The sequence below is a fragment of the Phalaenopsis equestris genome, unplaced genomic scaffold (assembly GCF_001263595.1).
Source record: "Phalaenopsis equestris unplaced genomic scaffold, ASM126359v1 Scaffold000224, whole genome shotgun sequence".
Taxonomy (NCBI): domain Eukaryota; kingdom Viridiplantae; phylum Streptophyta; class Magnoliopsida; order Asparagales; family Orchidaceae; genus Phalaenopsis; species Phalaenopsis equestris.
Window position 1 is genome coordinate 3,198,872 of NW_018164666.1, and position 18,275 is coordinate 3,217,146.

General features: G+C 35.8%; 2 protein-coding genes across 7 annotated transcripts in view; one reads left to right on the forward strand and one right to left on the reverse strand.

The window, feature by feature from the left end:
• LOC110023591 (putrescine hydroxycinnamoyltransferase 1-like) overlaps positions 1-1,960 on the reverse strand; it is a 3,043-nt gene extending 1,083 nt beyond the window's left edge. The window contains 1 exon segment of the mRNA XM_020723078.1: positions 1,485-1,960. Within this exon segment, the coding sequence (XP_020578737.1) occupies positions 1,485-1,904 (420 nt within the window). The 5' untranslated portion in view covers positions 1,905-1,960.
• A 1,331-nt stretch (positions 1,961-3,291) lies between these two features.
• The window catches only part of LOC110023352, a 20,134-nt gene continuing 5,150 nt past the window's right edge, over positions 3,292-18,275 (forward strand). Inside the window, exons 1-3 of one of the 6 annotated variants that reach the window (XM_020722724.1) lie at positions 3,292-3,464; positions 6,501-6,583; positions 14,344-14,448. In XM_020722724.1, the coding sequence (XP_020578383.1) occupies positions 14,350-14,448 (99 nt within the window). In that variant the 5' untranslated portion in view covers positions 3,292-3,464; positions 6,501-6,583; positions 14,344-14,349. Of the gene's footprint in view, positions 3,465-6,500; positions 6,584-9,508; positions 9,739-14,323; positions 14,449-18,275 lie in introns of those variants that run through there. The other 5 variants (XM_020722723.1, XM_020722722.1, XM_020722721.1 and 2 more) reach the window with 5 other exon arrangements.

Consider the following 18,275-nt stretch of genomic DNA (forward strand, 5'->3'; position numbering starts at 1 on the left):
GCTTTTGGTTTATATATATATATATATATATATATATTACCAGCTTTTGTCGTTTCTTTAATTTTCTATAATAAAAAGAGAGAGTGATAAATGTAAGGGATTAATTTTGTATTTAAATTAAAGTAAAATGAATTACATGTAATGCTTGGGATGAGCGGCAACAATGATTGCAATGTATTTAAAAACTAATTTAATTTTAAATTCATAAATTAAACTACCTGAAAATTTTCAAATAGGTCAAAATTTCCACTTCAAGACTATTTGGTAATCTGTAAATTTGGATTTAATAAATCCTTGCAAAATCCCAGATATAATTTGCGATTACATATGTTAAATTAGATTAAACTATTTTAGCAATTCTTTAATTTATTTTTAAATTATTGTATTATATTAATTATTAAATTATGCAATCATCAAACAAACTTTTTTAGATTTTTTTTTTATTCTTAGTATACTTTAGTTAAAATTAGCAAATCATATGACAATGATTTTTTCCTACCAGAAGAAGTTTATATTAAACTAAAAAACATCATTAATTTAATTAAGAATTTTTTAACTAGTTAATAAAAACCAGTAAATTATTCCAGAAGTTAAAATATAACGTACCTAACTAAATTCACTTATTTTTTATCTTTTTTTTATTATTTTTTTTATTTTTACTTTTTGCATTCAAAATTTGAGATGTGTATGAGATAGTGGTCAGGTGGTCAGACATTTCTTGTCGCATTGAAATATCCCATGCTCAGAGGTTCATTGCTCACTAACTAAATACATACATACATACATACATATATATAGAGAGAGAGAGAGAGAGAAAAGTTGTTTTGATCCAAATGGAGAAGGTAGCAAAGGAATTGTGGCATTTGAAACTCTCATCTTTCCTCCCAATGCTCCACTCTTAATGACACATAAGCTCCATGAAGAAGTGTTGACAATTAATGTGAATAGCAAGATGTGCTATTTATGATTTTTTATTTGGCCCTCAGGGCGTAAAACTATACTCTCAACCACTATGTTAGGATTAAGTGCATATATTTATGTGATTTGAGGATTCAATTAGGTCAATGTCAACATTTACTAAATTTAGTATTTGATGCGAATCAAAGGAGAAATGGGGCACACCATTTTGTAAAACTTAAAGTTGGCAAAACATTGATGTTGACAAATTAATAACCACCTAGGTGATTGTTTTGGACGATCAAATCAGGGTATGTACGTGTGTCGTGATGCGAATTTGATAGCAATGAAAAATATGGGGTTGAGGTTTTAGCATGAATTTTGATAATTTTGTGAGAATTTAAAAAATGGATGAAAGAGAGTAGTTGATTTTTAAATAGCAAGCTTCTCGTCGTATGCATGAAAAATACACCTTTTTATGTATAAGCAGGGGCATGTAGGTAAAAGTTTAAGTTAAATCTAAGTTAAATGTTTCGTGCCAACAATGTGCAATGCATGTAAATATTAAGTGACCCCCGAAAACTCACCTGAAACATAACCAACGGAAGATCAGTATCGTCGGCACCAACGGAAGGAACAAGAAGCCGTCGAATGTCATCGGAGGGCGCAAAATCCCCAAAATCGTCCACGGCCGATTCAGATCGGGCGACTACAAAGAGGGCACCCTCGGCCGTGCATCGAATGCAAGGACGACCCTCTGTGTCCGAAGCGAGGCGGCCGGCGAGAGGGTAGAATGGAACGAGAGCTCGAGCAAGGGCGGTCTTTAGGGTTTCCGGCGAGAAGAATCTGGTCGCATCGAGTGGGCGGCGGTAGAAGTAGACCGTAGGTGTGTGGGCTCGCGCAACGAGAAGGTCGAGGTTGGAGAGCCAGATCTCTTCAGCCGGGGTCTCCTCGCTGGGGATCACTAATCCCTTTTCCAGTAAATCGATCGGCGGATAGTTCCTCATTTTGCAATTTGGTTTGCCTGTTGAAGGCTTGATTGATAGCTGTTTTATAGCAATGTGGACTGGTTTAGTTGACGAACGAAAGGCAAAGGCAACATCCTCGCAGCTGCTTGAATCTGGACAAGCACGTGAGACATCACGTGATTTAGAGAATAAACATTGTGGGCTGGACGAGAAGTAAAAGATTATTTATTTTGGTTAATTTATTGTAATAATATTAAAAGGTAAGGATTATAATATATTACAGCTTTGAGCATTTTAATAGAAGACAGCTACCAATTTTTTTGAAGTCATATAACATTTGTTATTTAAATGCAAATTAAACTTGGAAATAAGTGAGATAAACGTTTTTATATATAAGTATAATTGTATTTAAATTATAATGTATCTGAAATATTTTAAAATTATTTTGTTAGCTATAAAATAAATATAAGATGTTTCTTATTAGTGTTTGATTTAAAGTTAAACCAAGTCAATCTAAAGCTTAGTGGTATAGTCTATAGAAGCTCATTGATGGGACTTGGTCTTCATTTGAGAATACATGCATTTGCTTTGAATGCCGACGTAAAAATCTATTTTTGTTTGACAGACTAACATTTTCAGAGGGTTTCAAGAATATTTCGCTGCAATGTTAATTTTTTGTCTTTTCATAACTTACGGACGGTATTGGTTTGTTGAGTGGAGCCCGGTCCGCCCTCCCCGCTCCCGCTGCTCTATCGCGATTTTTCCCATTTCGCGAATCGGTGCGATTGCTCCCTCGATCACGAGCAGTCGCGACTCCCGCGTGCCAACACCCGCTCCCGCCTCTCCCTAACTGTTTCCGCCTCTAGTTTCATGATAAAAAAGATGGTTCTCCTTCAGATTATGTAGTCACGATTTTAGTGTTCTTCTTCGGGATAGAGAAAGTAAAGTGCAAACAACAGTTTCTTGCGGTAGAAGTAAGAAGAAAGAAGAAGAAGAAGATTGTTCTCCCTTGGCTTCTTCTTGGTAGCTTGTGGCAGAAGAGAAATTAGTTTTATTTATCTTGTAAGTTTATCTTGTTCGGTGTATCTCAGTGTAGAATTTCTTCGGTGTATCTCGGTGTAGAGAGAGAAGAACAAAGAGAGAAGAACAGAGAGAGAGCAATGAAGTGAGAGATTAGATTCCTCTTGTAAGTCGAGAAGATCGACTGATGTAAATTTTTCAAGTAGTAAAATCCTATGCAACTCCGTAGACGTAAACAATTTGCTGAACCACGTAAATCTGGTGTTCCGCTGTGTTGTTCTTTTCTGATGTGAATTTCGTCGTTTTATTTTTCGCTTCATTGATGGTTCTCCTGTTTATTTCTACATATATATCTTCTATTTGATTTATATATATATATATACCAAAACAACTTGTATATCTCTTCCGACATTTCAGTGAAGTTCTTTCAAAACCCTCGCTTATGTGACAAAATTCTGCGATACAGTCGCATTAGAGCTAGCTGGGAAGGAAACAACTATATCGTGGCTTACAGAGACCACAGACACTCCCATTTTTCTCATCTATACGCTCCGCTCCAACCAGAAACCATTGACGAAGGTAAGCCTGTTACCACATTCTTCCTATTCGGTTGTTTCGGATTACTAAATCTGCTGATTCATAGGATTTATAATTCCGGATTTATTACGAATCAGTGTTATTTTGGGTTTACGGGAACTAAGGATTTATGGAGGCGCTTTTGGCCGTTTGGCAGAATTTAGCTGCTTAAATCCTGATTAAAGCCGGCTACCAAATAGCCCCTAATGATGTCATTGTTGCTGTGTGGCAGGATTTAGGTTAAATCCTGCTCAAATCCCACTCAAATCCTGCTATTAAAAAGCCTGTTAATATCACAGAATAGTGTGGTTTAGTAAATTCAGGATTTAATGTTGTCATTCTTGCTGCTTGGCAGGATTTAGGTCAATTCCTGCCCCTAAATCCTGCCACCATACAACCTCTTAATCTCACAGAATAGTGTGATTTAGTAAATTCAAGGTATAACCTAGAATGGGAGTGGAAATTGATTGAAGTTTCCTCAGGATTTGATGATAAGAATATACACCAATTCGAGCATTTGAATGTCTGGGAGAAAACAGGCGGGTAGGTAGAATAAGAGCAAATACAGGGAATAAGCTTGTTGATATCTTTCATGAATTGCTTTTGTGTACAGTAACAGCCTTATGCCAATGGCTTCACGAGATTGTCAAAACCGAGTTTCCGTCCTCGTGATGAATGTTACTACTTTTACAATCTTAAACAGTCCCACTAATCACAGTAAGAGCCCTTATTTTACTTTGACAACTTACCCAATTCATTCACCCCAATAAACATCCATCACTATCTTCCTTCCAAGTGGCAGTCCTTCAGTATTATTGATGGTTCATTGGTTTGTCTTTGGTTTGGTCGTGGCTAGGCTCTGTTAGTGGATCTTTGCTAGTTGTGTTCATATAAATTCCCTTTCTCCTTCCTAGGATTACCTTGTCCCTAAAGTTGTTATTGGTGCAGGAATAATCCAGCTCGTCACCCACCCATGTGGCTTCCTTTGTAGATTTCCTATCCATATGACCTGGCCTTGCCAATGTGGTTTTCATTTTTATATAGCCACCAGGACTTCAAAATTTGATCTTGTTTCACAATTGGATGGCGGTCCTAGTTGTCTGATGAGAGTTCCATTGAATGTTAACGTAATTTTTCGTGGAACAGTTCAGCCGGAAGATGTGCGGGCATCTCGAGCTTGTAGATGATTATTCTGAGTGCCATTGTATTGCTTATTTAGTTTGGTATTGCTATTGCTATGCAAGGAGAGTTGTCTATAGAGTTGTAATTTGAGGAGCATGAGGCCTGCCACTTGATATTTGATGTTGCAATGGTGCTTATGTACTTATTGTTTTAGGTGGTGTGTAGCGTGAATAGAATATGCTTGCTACTGGAACCACTGGTCAACAATTTTGAAGGTAGAGGAGTTTTTGATGTGTGACTGGATTGAGGGAGAGGGACAACCATATAATTCTAGGAAGGATATCATTTATATGGTAGCATGACGGTGGTTATTTAATAGCTTTCAAGCTATGACATATTATTGACTCCATTTCTTTAGGTTGTCCATTACATGACAAAGTAGGTATAGTTTGGGGCTCCTGTTGCTAAATTCTGTTTGTCTGTCCACCTTGGGTTGGCGAGTTGTGTTGTGTATAGTTGTATGATCGATTCCTTGAATGAGGAATGACAAAATTGGCATCATACATATGCAATAATGATATGAGATTAAACTTTTAGTAGTGCTGCATTGTTGTCATGTGTTGGAGATAAAGACTTTAACGCTATCATTTTTTTATAATTATTGTGGTTGTGGTGTGACATGCACTTACTTGGGAAGATGATCATAGCTAATATGGTTGTTTTTTTCGCATTTGGACGAGCCGAATTGAATAATGAAGTCCACTGCAATGTCATACCAAGTATCTTAAAAAAAATGGCATGCTTTGTAATAACACCAACTGGATCCAGTGATTAGTACTTCATTACTTGGCATATTGAGTTGCTTTGAATGAATTCCACCGCATCCTTTTTATTGCACTCCAATAAAAAAATGTTTGCTTGGTGTGATGTGATGTCTATGTTTCCCCGATGACCATGCGTAAAACTTGAATGATAATACTCAAGAATTTATTGTTCCAGATTAGTACTAGCCAGGACAATGCCGTCATGTTTGTGAAACAATTTTTTATGGCAATGTCAAATGACTTGTTGGATTCTCCACCATATTCCATTGGAGTTTTTTGAGCTCATTGATTGTTTTTGTTTTTTGTTTTAAGTTGCTTTATAAACTTGTTTGACATGTTGTCTGTTGCTCGTACATTTGTGAGAGAGCTTTAGCAACCTTGTTTGTGGAGTTCGGTTTGTATTCAATCATGAATTCATACCCTAATGACTTCAGTAAATAATAATGCTTGCCTTTTGTTTGAACAAATTGATTCTTTTTGTTAGTTCGAATAGTAAATTGAGAGTCGGCAAATATTGTTGTCGTTTTATCACTATTTGTCATGGTTTATTGTTCTCACACATAGGTGGAGAACTGTTTCATCTCAAAGTTTATTTTCCGGTTGTAGAAGGCTTGGGTTTATTTCCTCGATAGAGTGAGCATCAATATGCATTGTGAATGGTTTGCCAAAAATAGGCAAAATTAATAATTTTGATTTAGTTAAGATGAATATTAGGCTATCAAAGGCCTATTTTGCTGTTGGTGTCCAATGGAAGCCATCTTCTTACAACATGGTAGTTAAAACACAATGGAATAGTGAATTTGCAATAATATCCAACGAGATCGAGGAAATATCAGTGCCTTAAGTTTATTAGAATTGGACGGTTGACTATGACACAAATTTGTCTGGGTTGGGGCCTACATTGTTGACATTCACTATTGGCCTTTGATCGAGCACAAAGACACTCAAGGTAAAAGTGATAGTTGTGGTAGCAATTGAAAGCCAAAGTCAAGTGTTGAGTGTGATTTTATATATTTTGAATTTATAAAAGTATTCCATAAAAAAAATACTATGATAAATTTTTGAGATTTTGATTTTTTTTCCATGAAATCAGAAAAGTTGATGGTGCATTGGTGAGTTCAAAAGGCGTGGCGATGAACTTGGTGGAATGGATGTACACTTCCATCTTTCTTGGTGGTAATAAACTTGTAGGTTTAATTTGGAAATAATAATTGCACTCTAGTTTGTTGAGCTTCTCGTTTACTGCTGGCATAAAAGTATATTTTGGGATATTGGCATTATTCAAGGCTGGTAGTCCGCACAAAAACATCATGTGCCATTTTTTTCTTACAAGTAGCATGGGTGAGGAGTATGAACTAATGCTTGGATGAATCAATCTAAAATTTAGCACTTAGATTGTTTTTTGGAATTTGAGGCATCAGTATAATGAAACATTAATTGATGGAGTACTCATTTTTAAATGAGTTTGGTAATTGCTTTCGTGTGCAATAGGTTGTTTGGTTGGAGGTTCAAAAAGGTGTTAGTATTGATGCATAGGTACAATAGTTTGGTCACTGCATTAGGAGGAATGTCAGAGATCTGTAGTGGTTGGTTGTCTATCAATCTTGTCATAAGTTGGTAACACTCGGAAATGGAGCTTAGGCTAAATAAATTGAGTATTTGGTTATAATAAATGGGTTTAGCGGGTAGTTCTCTGTTACTTTTTTACTTCATTTGAATGCCATGTCGCAAGATGATTATGAAAAGAGGCTTATAATTTGTTACGATATCCCTCTACTGTTCTAGTCACTAGTCATTGAGTACAATGATTGCTACTTGGATTGGCAAGACATAGTAGTTTATGGTGAAGTGAGTGCCCTAAATGAGCAATGTGTTGTCAAGATACTTTCACACTTGGTTGTTTTTAATTGCCAATAAGTACATTTGAGTTCGTTGTTGTTGGAGAAATTCAAAGTGTTAATGGATGAAATTTAACTATTTGAGATGCCATGGCACTTGGCAGACGAAAAGTGTGGTCTAAGTAGCTGGGCCAAGACATCAAGATTGATCTTTTGTTGCTCTGTTTTATTACGTGCTATTTCTTCTTCGTGGAAATTTTTTGATGTGGGATTATCATTATCTTCAGTTGGGAGTTGTCTTTTTCGATCAAAAGTGAAGATTGTTTCCCTTGCAGATGTGATTACTTTGTGAATTCTCGTCATAGTTATAACAAAGGCTTTTTTCATGGTTCTAAAACTTTTGCTATAGTTTTTTTATGGACATCAGATTTTGAGTCATAGAGGCTTGTGAAAGCAGTTTTGGCGATCCTAGTAGGAGGGAACATAGGGAAGTTCATATTGTTGGCTTCAACACTATTGCATGCGGGTAGTTGCTTGTTGTCTAGGATTTTTTCTTGAATCAAGTTGGCCAATTCGATTGTCTGTTCTTGTTATGTGGGGAGATGGGTCTGCACCTCACTAATTTTTGGTTTAAGCCCTATTTGAAGCAACTTGTTAGAAATGTTTTGTTGGTTCAGGATATTTCATTGGGCAATTTTTCAAATTGCAATTGATAATTATCCACTGTAGAGGTTTGCATGAGTTTGACTAGTTCAATGTGAATGTCATACTTTGATGGGCCAAGATGATTGTGAAGATTATACAAGAAATACGGCTAGAAGGATAAAAATGAGAATCTTGTCTTGGCTAACCATAGGCAACATTCCTTGGTAGGGCCATTCATGTGGAAGACGTTAATATTAGTTTTTCATCATTGGAGAGCTCATGAAATTTGTAATCTTGCTCTATTTCTTGAAGCCAAGCATCGAGATGTCCTCCATGAATTTGTGAATGGCCTTGAAGGGATTACCAGTTATAAGCTCCTTCATACTTGGTTCTATTGAAAAGTAGATAGAGGTTTCTTTGTTGTTTTGGTAGGGGCCATGTTTTCTTCTTGCTCGACTACCGAGGGGTTCATACAAATCTGAATGCTGCGAAGTATCTCGTTAATGGAGGTGTGTTGTTCTTTTGTTGTGCTCAAACACTCATTCACCTTGATTGTGGAATGATTGCGTTTGTTATAAATCAAGGAAATCGATGTGTTTGTAATGACGAAGAAGCTGGAGAGAGTTATGTGAGAAGGAGAAACAACATTGGTGGAAGAGCTAAGGAGGTGGAGCACTTGATAAATAATAATTAATTATGTTGAATTTTTTTTGGCAGGACAAATGATAAATTTAGTAAATCCCATAAAATTATTTGATAACATATTTTAATATTTAAAATTTTTGTTGAATTATGAGTGTAATATAGTATTTTAATGATATAATTATTAAGTATAGTTAAATTTTATTTAAAATTTGCATTCTTGTTGTAATAATTTATAATTAAGAGTTTATTGAATTATTTTGTCTTTAAAATACTTTTATTAGACTAAATGTATTAATTAATAAATCATCATTCTTCAATTAACAATTACTTAGTTTATGAGAATAATTGGATTTTAATGTATATATTTATTAAAAATTTATTAAACAATCACATATAAAATTATCTGATTTTATTTAATAGAATAATATATTAATTTTATATATAAAAATATGTCAGCACAAATTTCAAACAGATGAACGACTCAAGAAGTAGATATAAATGATCGAACATAGCCTTCGATGATCATTTTTTTATGAATATTAGCAATAGAAGCACATTGTTCGAAAGATCGATAGAATGCGTCAAAAGAAACCTGCTGACCTGTAATCAACCTTTAAGTCTATCAATGGGAGCACTCTTTCAGACTAAATATCGATCGAGTCAGTACTTATCAAATGATAGACATCCCTCATCTATTGAATCAACCTCTTATCTTATTATATGCAAGTAACTCTGAAATTATCAAAAAATTTCTTAAAAAATTAATGATGATGAACTAATATGTACTTTTGTAATGCTAAGACCTAAATCTATAAATACAGACCCATATTATAAATAAGACACTTTTTTAACAAGTTTCTAGTGCTCTCTCTCTCTCCCTAATCACTACTTAGCATAACTTTTCGTTCTTTGGGTGTATATTCATAGATACTTTTAGATTCAACATAATTAATTATTATTTATCAATAAGCTAAATTAACAAAAGCCAATTTTAATGAATAAAATAAAATTAAAGGCATAAATCCCATTCCCCTCTCCTCACCATCGCAGGCGTCCCGACCCACTCTCTGGTTAGGGCCCAAAACCATCGCCTTCGTGCGAACCCTCACCATCCAGTCGCCATTGGAGCAGCAACGACGGGCTCGCGGCCAAGAAATCTCTCTCCTTCTTCCGCTCCGCTCTTACTCGAAACCCTTGAGGAAGGTAACCCTTCTCTTTCTCCCTCTTCCTCCCACTCGCCTTCGCTCGCTCCAGCTTCTCTAAATTCCGTAAATCCCTTTTCGAATTGGATTTATTAAATCCTGGATTTAAGGCAAAACAGGATTTAAGAATCTGTAGGATTTTTAAAGATGAGTATTTTTTTTCTGTTTGGAAGGATTTAGGTTATATCCTGCTTAAATCCTGCTACTGAACGACCCCTAATTAAGAATCAGCAAAATGAAATCCTCCCGAAAGTCGAAACTGACCTCTCCGACTACCCCGTTTTTTTGGGATTAGGGTTTTCCACACCACCTTATACCTCCCTTTTTGCGGAAGCCATCTTCTCCCCATTGCACCAAGTTGACTCTTGAGCTGCAGAAAATATTTTGTGCGGAGGCCGGACGCAATTTGTGTCAGGACGCCAATAAGACATCGCCACCGTCAATGCTCAGGCCCACTCCCTTTATTATAAAAATGGGCCAAAATGCGTCATTTTGAATGAAAACAAACCCGACCTGAACGAGGAGAAAATTTCCATACGGAGTGGGGAACAGCTGGGGTTATTGAGGGTTAATGCAGGAGTTATTGAAATCGAATGTGGAGGTTATTGGGGGAATTACGCCTCAATAAACCATCAATAAACCTCTCAAATAATATATGCGGTTCCACTCCCATAAACTCCACGGTTCCATTTTAATTTTTTTTAGGCGACCCTAATACGAAAAAAAGCCACCCTCCTATTTAATCCTGCATGATCGTGTAAGGTTTTCGCTCTGCTCGAGCCCGCGCCGTGCCGCATTAGGTCTCCCATTCTGCTTGCGAGGTTCGACGGTGTATTACCAGCTCAGGGAAAGAGATTCAACAAGTAGGTAATCAGAGTCGTCGCTCCGTAGAAGGTAATGATGCCTCGATTTTGGGTAACTCTTCTCTCTACATCGTTGAGGGGTTATTGAGGGTTAATGCAGAGGTTATTGAAATTGAATCGTGGAGGTTATTAGGTGAATTGCGCCTCAATAATCCTCTCAAATAATATCTGCGGTTCAACTCCCATAAACTCCATGGTTCCACTTTAATTTTTTTTAGGTGACCCTAATACAAAAAAAAGCTACCCTCCTATTCAATCCTGCGTGATCGGGTCGTGCCACTCTGCATTGTTAAGGTTTTCGTTATGCTCGAGCCTGCGCCGTGCCTCTTTAGCTCTCTCATTCTGCTCACGAGGTTCGACGCTGTATTGCCAGCTCAGAGGAAGAGATTCAACAAGTAGGTTATCGGGGCCGTCGCTCCGTAGAAGGTAATGGTGTCTGTAACTCTTCTCTCTACGTCATTGAGGGGTTATTGAGGGTTAATGCTGGGGTTATTGAAATAGAATCGTGGAGATTATTGGGGAATTGCGTCTCAATAATCCATCAATAACTCTCTCAAATAATATCTGTGGTTCCATTCCCATAAACTCCACGCTTCCATTTTAATTTTTTTTAGGTGACCCTAATACGAAAAAAAGCCACTCGCCTATTCAATCCTGCGTGATCGCGTCGTGCCACTCTGCATTGTTAAGGTTTTCGTTCTTCTTGAGCGCGTCGTGCCTCATTAGGTCTCCCATTTTGCTCGCGAGGTTCGACGATGTATTGCCTGCTTAGGGGAAGAGATTCAACAAGTAGGTAATCAAAGTCGTCGCTCCATAGAAGGTAATGATGCCTCTCGATTTTGGGTAACTCTTCTTTCTACGTTGTTGAGGGGTTATTGAGGGTTAATGCAGGGGATATTGAAATGGAATCGTGGATGTTATTGGGGGAATTGCGCCTCAATAATCCATCAATAACCCTCTCAAATAATATCTGCAGTTCCACTCGCATAAACTCCACGGTTCCACTTTAATTTTTTCTTAGGTGACCCTAATACGAAAAAAAGCCACCCTGCTATTCAATTTTGTGTGATCGCGTCGTGCCACTCTGCATTGTTAAGGTTTTCGTTCTGCTCGAGCCTACGCCGTGCCTCATTAGGTCTTCCATTATGCTCGCAAGATTCGACGGTGTATTGCCAGCTGGGGGGAAGAGATTCAACAAGTAGTTAAGCAGAGCCGTTGCTCCGTAGAAGATAATGATGCCTCTCGATTTTGGGTAACTTTTCTCTCTACGTCGTTGAGGGGTTATTGAGGGTTAATGCAGGGGTTATTGAAATGAAATCGTGAAAGTTATTGGGGGAATTGCATCTCAATAACCCATAGCCAAGATGATTGTGAAGATTATACAAGAAATACGGCTAGAAGGATAAGGATGACAATCTTGTCTTGGCTAACCATAGGCAACATTCCTTGGTAGGGCCATTCATGTGGAAGGACGCTAATATTAGTTTTTCATCATTGAAGAGCTCATGAAATTTGTAATCTTGCTCTATTTCTTGAATCCAAGCCTCGAGATGTCCTCCATGAATTTGTGAATGGCCTTGAAGGGATTACCAGCTATAAGCTTCTTCAAACTTGTTTCTATTGAAAAGGAGATAGAGGTTTCTTTGTTGTTTTGGTAGGGGCCATGTTTTCTTCTTGCTCGACTACCGAGGGGTTTATACAAATCTGAATGCTGCGAAGTATCTCGTTAATGGAGGTGTGTTGTTCTTTTGTTGTGCTCAAACTCATTCTAGCTTTAAAATGCGAAATAAACCTTTTCATGCTTATGGAACACCTTGATTGTGGAATGATTACGTTTGTTATAGATCAAGGAAATCAATGCGTTTGTAATGACGAAGAAGCTGGAGAGAGTTTTGTGAGTAGGAGAAACAACATTGGTGGAAGAGCTAAGGAGGTGGAGCACTTGACAGGAGGCTCAATGAGAGCGCCAAAAATACTGATATATTCAAGGGTTTGCCGAAAACTTTTGGAAGAAAACACAGTTAGGTAGAAGAAATGAAGGGAAAAATCTTGGAGGTGTCATTCACTCATTGCTTTTGTTTATAAGAACAACCTTATTACGATTGTTTCTCATGATTGCCAAAATAGAGGTTTCCTCTCTGTGATAAGTGGCACTAATTTAACAACCACAAACGACCTCAACAATTACAGTAAGACACCAATTCTGTTCTACTAACTTGTAAATAAATATTTAGTTATCTATTTTATTTACCCCAATAAGCACCCATCACTACCCTCTTTCCAAGTTGTAGTCCTGGATTATCGTTGATGGTTTGGTCATTTTATCGGGCCATCGTTGGGCAGATTTTCGCTGGTGTAACTTTACCTGTTTTGGTTACATCATTTCAAGTTTTTCTTTTTTTCTTGTCTGGAAAGATTTGAGTTGAATCCAACTTAACTCTTTCATTGAGCTTCTACCAAAATAGCTTCTAGTCTGAGAGTTAGAGTGCTAATGAAAGGTTATTGTTTTTTTCCTTATTATGCTTTTATAACCTCCAGTTTGTTCAGCTCTACTCTTGCATCGTCTAGCGAACGCATTTAAGAAATGTAAAAGATAATGATGCCGTTGTTTAATAATGGCTTTCGGTTATTTTGCTTTCTAAAAACATGACATAAAAAGATTATAATTTTTTACCATGTCAATAATATATTGCACTGGCACCTCCACGAAGCCATGGAGCAGCTATCCATTCCCATCGAAATATTTAAAACTTTATTTCATACCAAAATTGTGTCAGACAACAAACTGCAGCCTTAACAAAATGATGTTGAAACCAGACATTTAAATTAGACTTTTCTTTGGTTTGTATTAAGGGGATGCTTGCTTGGTTTGTTGTTATTCAAATGCCAATATTATTAAGATTTAAGTGCTATAAAAAATATATTTTATGTTTATTTAATGTATTTAAAGTTGTTAGTATTTAACTATTTTCTAGATAGTAACTTTTTGATTCAACGCTTTATTTAGAGTTCAATGCATATATGGTAAGATTACCTCCTTATATTATCTATCGGAAAATAATTTAAAAAATAAGAGAAAGCTGAAATTTTCTATCAAATAGCTTCACAAATTCGATATTATATAAAAAAAGGGAAATCATTGTTTTTAACTAGATTCATTAGCTGGACAGAAAGGCCTTGAGAGGAATAAAGCACAATCCTGATATTTAAGAAAGCAGCGTAGGGGACTAAAAGCTTTTCACTTACGTGTAAAAAAGTGGCCATGACATTTACATGTTAGATTTTAAGCAACTTGTTCTTCCCAACAGATTGGGTGGTATACAAGTTACTTTTTAAATTGTAATTTGATATTGCCAGCCTAACAAATCTGACATCTAATAACATTATAGAAAATTGCAATTTCAATGAAGCTAACATCCCCTTAATTTCTTTTTATCATCCGGTTTTACAAAATTGAAGTTCTTTATACTTAGTTGAGAGGAGTACATTGTTATTTCTCCTTTTTTTTTTTTTTTGGTTCATTTTGTATTGTCGTTATAAATGAAGGATTTATTTTAGTTGTTAAACTCGGGATCTTCTCATGTATTTAGTTTAGCATTGGGAAAAATGAATTGCTTTCTTACAAATTATTTGACATGTTGGCTATTGTTTATGCTAGATATACATTTTCCTTTATTAAACTCTATCTAGGATTCTAGGGGATGTTTAACGGATTACATGTAGGTGTTTTTTATGTAAATTAGAATATTATGGTGAAATTGAAGGCTGCCAAAACAATTATACATGATCCTTCAAGTACTCATACGTCAGGTCGGGGGGCTTCCTATCGAGAATGGCACAACTTCATGGTATTTCTGAAATTCCTCTTTACCCTTTGTCAATTGCCAATCTTTTGCTTTGTTTAGTTTTTCATTAGTTGTGCTTTTTTTAATGCTTTATTAATATCTACTTTTTGTATTGGGTACTGCTCAAGCAAAAACATGTTTTCTTAATGAATATTTTTTTAGTGAACATCTACATTTCATTTCATGTATTTTTTAGTTGAAGCACATATGCTCGTTTATCTCCCCTTCTTATCCTTGCCTTTTGGATTCAGCTTGGAAACAATTTATACTTACATCATAACTGACGCCTCCTCTATCATTCAAAAGCTAAATATAGCTAACAATACAAAATTGGTAGAAAGATCTCGGTGAGCTTGAGATTTGTATTCATTTAATTGACGCTAATTTTGAAGACATCGTTTTTTCTTTAGAGTAGATTTAATGAAGTTAGCTGGAAAGAAGAACTTTGAATTTGGTGGCTGTCTTTCCCTTTTAAGCACGAAGGCAAAAGCTTGTTGTTCTCATTATGGAATCAAGTGGATAGCAATTGTGCTAATGTATTTTTCAGGAATATAGTGGAAGCCTATTGTAGACTGAAGAAAGATTCCTGGAAGTCACCTTTCTCCTCAAAAATGGAGAATTTCTTGATTCAAAATCGAAATTTTATATGTTGTAGTCTTCTAATAAAAAGTAGGTTTATCACTCCTCTTGAAAACCATTAAAACTATGTTATTAATCAATTCCTTGCATTTCTACGGTTATTTCTATAATCACCATATGCTTGGAAAGTTTCCTAGCATTTGGTCTAATAATTCAGAGAGATTTGTTTTTTTTATGGCCTGACATATAAAATGACTTGGAATTGGAAATATGTATTATTCATGATCTTTAGAGCATTTGAAATTTAGATTGGTTAAATGCATGACTAAAAGCAGCCTTCTAAAAGTTTTCAGAACACCTAAAAATTATGCTTTTATTCTAGATCATTACATAATTATTATATCTAGCATTGTAAGTATCTTGGATATGAGGCCGGTGAAGCTGGTATTTTTAAAGAGATCGACTGGTCTAGGCACCTATCTGCTTAAAATTCCAATTGTTGGTTAAATTAGGAGCTTGTTTATAAGTGCTAGCTTGGGTTCGATTGTCCTAAACTTCCAGAAATAATAGTTCTGCCACCATACATCACAAACACAACTGACATCACAAGCATATGTTCCATAGTTGATACACAAATATATCGAGTCCATTCCACTCAAAAGACAGGCTAAAATTACTCAAACTTTGTGATTTCGTAAAATAATCGCAATTAATGAGGTATAAGGGAATATCTTCATAAACTTTTGTTATTTGCTCTAATATTTTTATCACATCAGGGATGGATGAAGACAATTGTGTGGTGGTGGACTCGGGTGATAAGTTTGTACATACTGTCACTAGCTCTGAAATTTGAGTTCTTAGATACACAATATCAATTTTTTTGCTACGAATTGTCCTTACTTTTAAAGGAGTCTTTGCATGATTAGATTCACTGTGTTCATTTATGTCATATGGTGGTCTTTGAATAGGATCAAGTGGGCTCTCTCTGGGCTCTTCCAAAGCTTGAGGAGTCCAAACATTATCACCAATAGCAATAACGCCACCAAACATAAGACCAAGCTTCTCTTCTAGTTTAGGTTCGATTTCACCAAATATAAATTTCTTAGCATTTGGAACAACCTGTCAGTGACATAATTGGAAGGCAAAGTTATGTCTAAGAATCGTAAGAACAAATGAAATAGAAATACAAATGTGTAAAACTTAATCTCACCTCTAGTTTCTGATTCCACCAATCTACTGATACATATATTTTTGGCTGGATTCCAACCAAGTCCAGTAGATACTCTTTCGAGTTCTTTTCAAATTTTCTAATCTTTTATTGGTCTCATTTATTTTTAATTGAGTATGGTCATACGCTCTATGCGCTCTTCCCGTTCTCTCTTGAAAGTTTTTAGTAACGTTTTGTCAATCTTTTTTGTTAAAATGTATTGTTGGTATATTTTCTACATCAATTTCTTTTAAACATATAACAAAAAAAATGTATTGTTGTTTCCCTCTCTTGTAGCAGATGATATTTCATCTCTTATATTTCCCCATTTGCTAATTTATATAACAGACACTTACATGATTTCAAAATTTATATGAAACTAATCCAGCTATTTAAAGTTCCTTGTATCAATCTCAAAATAAAACATATACGGAGATCACATAAAACAAGAGGGGGCTTTTACATTCAAATCACACGTATATTATGCTCTCAATAGGAAAAGGTATCAGATTTCTTTACACATGACATCTTATATGAAATCTTCTAAGTTTCTTTATACTCTGAGATAGGCTGAGCCGAATTCAGCTATATTTATTTATTTTTTTAATAGAAGATAAATAGTAACTTCACTACTGGGTATGTCTTACTTTCCCTATTAATAGCATCACTAATAATCGCATTGGAAAATAATGACCACAACCTTCATTGTTTAAATGTAATAAAATGTTTCAATTTCATTGAAGTACGGATATGATAAGAGAACTTATAGAAGTTGGAGTCTTCCTCCACTATTATATGAATGCTATAAGTTTGAGATTCCCAAAAAAATCTAACACCCCCATTTATAAGAAATTCATGCACGGCATGAAACTTAGCAGAGAAATCTAACGTCCCCGTTTATGTAAAATTTCAGCCATGTACATCAGCCCCTTCAAACATCCACTTTGTAAGAAGTTCATGCATAGTAAATAAGAATGTCATAGAAAAACTGATGTATAACTTTAGAGTAAGAACTTCATGGAAAAAAATTTTGCTCTCTTCAATTCTTCTCATTTTTTAATGATTCAACAAAATCAAGAACTAAGGGTCTGTTTGGGGCAGCTGCAGCTTATCCAGCTTCTGCTGATAAGCAGCTTATCCTGATAATCTGCTGATGATCAGCTGATCCGGATAAGCTGTCTGACTGTTGTCGGTCAACTTTTTTTTCGATTGATTAATTATGAAAAAAATATGATATATGAAAATAATTTTTGAGATTTAATTTAAATATAAAAGATATATAGTTTGGGTTTTGAAAGCAGTATGTTTTAATTTTTGAAAAATGAGACCAAATAGATCTCATTGGTCTGATAGTTTGCATAATCGTGCCTGATACCGCGAATACTACACCTTCCCGAGAGATAAGTGTAGACCTCAGCGATAGACCCAATCCTGCAAACTAAGAGATTTGTGACATCCGTTTGGTCTGCGAACCTTTTATATATGACCGACAAATTCCCCTATTTAATACAAAGATTAAATAGGATTTATTTTACCTGGGTTCCAAATTCCCTATACTATAGTTAATTACATCCCAAATGACGGGAGTCACTTGAGAAAACTCTCGATAATGATCAATGGTTCTAGTCTTCAAGAATTCAAGGTTCAGGTTTTCAAGGTAGGATGAGGAAAACCAAATGGGAGTGGCTCAAGTAGGAACAGTTCTTTCAGGAGTCCAAAGAAAGTAAAAGGTAGGGGATGTCACAGATCTGAGGAAAATCCCCAATGACTTCCCAAACTATCCTACTATGTGGCTATATTTTTGAAGACGATGTTATTTAAATGTTCAATCCTGCCAATTTTATTATTTGGGACTTACATTTGCATAATACCCGATTATGCAAATAACCCACAGAGAAAGGAGGGTTTACGTCGTACCACACAACAACCTCGGAACCTAAAGCGAGTTAGGACTTATGCTGCACAACCTGGTTGTGCAGGGGCCTAAAAGAGGGTGAGGATGAGGATTTATGTCGGCGATCTACCTCGAAGTCCTATGGGTTGT